The sequence below is a fragment of the Charadrius vociferus genome, unplaced genomic scaffold (assembly GCF_000708025.1).
Source record: "Charadrius vociferus isolate BGI_N301 unplaced genomic scaffold, ASM70802v2 scaffold110, whole genome shotgun sequence".
NCBI classification, from domain to species: Eukaryota; Metazoa; Chordata; class Aves; order Charadriiformes; family Charadriidae; genus Charadrius; species Charadrius vociferus.
This window is the reverse complement of record NW_009646761.1, coordinates 2,886,154-2,888,929: the sequence shown is the minus strand read 5'-3', so window position 1 is coordinate 2,888,929 and position 2,776 is coordinate 2,886,154. Positions and strand designations below refer to the sequence as shown.

At 44.0% G+C, this 2,776-nt stretch overlaps 1 protein-coding gene across 1 annotated transcript in view; it reads right to left on the bottom strand.

Annotated features, from left to right (window-relative positions):
• The window catches only part of ZIC2 (Zic family member 2), a 5,336-nt gene extending 4,663 nt beyond the window's left edge, over positions 1 to 673 (bottom strand). Inside the window, 1 exon segment of the mRNA XM_009892034.1 lies at positions 552 to 673. Within this exon segment, the coding sequence (XP_009890336.1) occupies positions 552 to 673 (122 nt within the window).
• Positions 674 to 2,776: the final 2,103 nt, after the last annotated feature.

Sequence of the window (2,776 nt, the reverse complement as noted above, 5' to 3'; positions counted from 1 at the left end):
GGAAGGAAGGAAGGAAGGAAGGAAGGAAGGAAGGAAGGAAGGAAGGAAGGAAGGAAGGAAGGAAAGATGGATGGATGGAAGGAAGGAAGGAAGGAAGGAAGGAAGGAAGGAAGGAAGGAAGGAAGGAAGGAAGGAAGGAAGGAAGGAAGGAAGGAGGGAAGGAAGGAAGGAAAAGGTAACATTGCCCAGCAGCTAGGGTTGTTTAAATAAGGTTTTCCCCATCATTGTCACTAAATAGTTAAAATATTTCCAAGCCTGTCCGAAAGTGGCTGAAATGTGCCAGTACTGGACATTACTCTTTGAACAAGGCGAGGATTTAATTTGGGAAGAGGTGGGATTCCTTCTAATCCGAAATGGGCATTAGAAGATAAACTGAATATTAATGCAGAGCTACACCTCTGATGCCAACAGCCCTCTCCTCTGCACCACGCCGTCACTCGGTCCTGTCTTTGCAGGCAGGAGTGTCTGCTCCCCAGATATTGCCTTCCCAGGCTGCAGCTTGGGAGCATATGCTGTCCTTGTCCTGACCCCCCAGGCTCCCAGGGACAGACCGCGAACAATTTCTATTTTCCTTCCCTGAAAGGTTTCCGAGGCGGAGGTCTGAGAAGTGTCCTCCACCGCTGCTGGGGATTTCGAAAGTCGAAGTTGGAGAGGAAAGCTTGGTCTCCTGCATCGTCTGCCACCACATCAGTAAAAAAAAAAAATCATATGGACAACTAGACCCTTGAATACACTTTTTTGGTGCTTTTTAATATATATATTTTTCAAATTTAAAAAGTTACTACATCTGAGATTAAGAAGGGAACCAAAATGTCTAGGAAAATTGTCAGTTAAAAATACTGTCGGGAGTGGGGGGAAGGAAGGAAAAAAAAAAGGGTGGATGTTCATACAAATGCCTACCTTCTGGATTTTCACCTCGTTCTTCTTTCTTCCTTCTCTGTCTTTTTATTTCTTTCTTTCCTTCTCTTTCTTTATTTCTCTCTCTTTTTCTTCCCCTTCCCTCTCTTTTCATCCCTTTTCTTCCTTTGCATTCCTTTCCTCTTTCCTCTTTCCTCTTTCCTCTTTCCTCTTTCCTCTTTCCTCTTTCCTCTTTCCTTTCCTCTTTCTTCGTTTTTTTCCCTTTTCTCTTTTCTCTTTTCCCTTCCTTCCTTCCTCCCTCCCTTTCCCTCCTTCCTTTTCTCTTCTTTTCCTTTCTCCCTTATTCCTTTATTCCTTTCTTTTCTATTCCCCCCTTTCCTTTCCTTTCCTTTCCTTTCCTTTCCTTTCCTTTCCTTTCCTTTCCTTTCCTTTCCTTTCCTTTCCTTTCCTTTCCTTTCCTTTCCTTTCCTTTCCTTTCCCCCACTTTCCTTTCCTTTCCTTTCCTTTCCTTTCCTTTCCTTTCCTTTCCTTTCCTTTCCTTTCCTTTCCTTTCCTTTCCTTTCCTTTCCTTTCCTTTCCTTTCCTTTCCTTTCCTTTCCTTTCCTTTCCTTTCCTTTCCTTTCCTTTCCTTTCCTTTCCTTTCCTTTCCTTTCCTTTCCTTTCCTTTCCTTTCCTTTCCTTTCCTTTCCTTTCCTTTCCTTTCCTTTCCTTTCCTTTCCTTTCCTTTCCTTTCCTTTCCTTTCCTTTCCTTTCCTTTCCTTTCCTTTCCTTTCCTTTCCTTTCCTTTCCTTTCCTTTCCTTTCCTTTCCTTTCCTTTCCTTTCCTTTCCTTTCCTTTCCTTTCCTCTCCTTTCCTTTCCTTTCCTTTCCTTTCCTCTCCTTTCCTTTCCTTTCCTTTCCTTTCCTCTCCTTTCCTTTCCTTTCCTTTCCTTTCCTCTCCTTTCCTTTCCTTTCCTTTCCTTTCCTCTCCTTTCCTTTCCTTTCCTTTCCTTTCCTCTCCTTTCCTTTCCTTTCCTTTCCTTTCCTCTCCTTTCCTTTCCTTTCCTTTCCTTTCCTCTCCTTTCCTTTCCTTTCCTTTCCTTTCCTCTCCTTTCCTTTCCTTTCCTTTCCTTTCCTCTCCTTTCCTTTCCTTTCCTTTCCTTTCCTCTCCTTTCCTTTCCTTTCCTTTCCTTTCCTCTCCTTTCCTTTCCTTTCCTTTCCTTTCCTCTCCTTTCCTTTCCTTTCCTTTCCTTTCCTCTCCTTTCCTTTCCTTTCCTTTCCTTTCCTCTCCTTTCCTTTCCTTTCCTTTCCTTTCCTCTCCTTTCCTTTCCTTTCCTTTCCTTTCCTCTCCTTTCCTTTCCTTTCCTTTCCTTTCCTCTCCTTTCCTTTCCTTTCCTTTCCTTTCCTCTCCTTTCCTTTCCTTTCCTTTCCTTTCCTCTCCTTTCCTTTCCTTTCCTTTCCTTTCCTCTCCTTTCCTTTCCTTTCCTTTCCTTTCCTCTCCTTTCCTTTCCTTTCCTTTCCTTTCCTCTCCTTTCCTTTCCTTTCCTTTCCTTTCCTCTCCTTTCCTTTCCTTTCCTTTCCTTTCCTCTCCTTTCCTTTCCTTTCCTTTCCTTTCCTCTCCTTTCCTTTCCTTTCCTTTCCTTTCCTCTCCTTTCCTTTCCTTTAGGGGGGGGGGCGTGCGGCCGGCCCGCAGCCTGGGAAGAAGAGGCCAATTGAGCGGATTCACTTGCACTGTTGTCTGTATCACAGACACTCATAAATTCAACAAGCTCATCAACAGGATATTAAGTTGCAGGTTACCTTTGATGGTGCCGATCCGAGGCACTTCTAGGCCGTTCGACCTATGACCCGTGAAGACCACATGTGTTGTGCTGTAGCCTCCCTCTGTAAAACACACTTCGGGACAAAAGTTCTTTGTCAGGCTCTACCGGCAGCGTAAT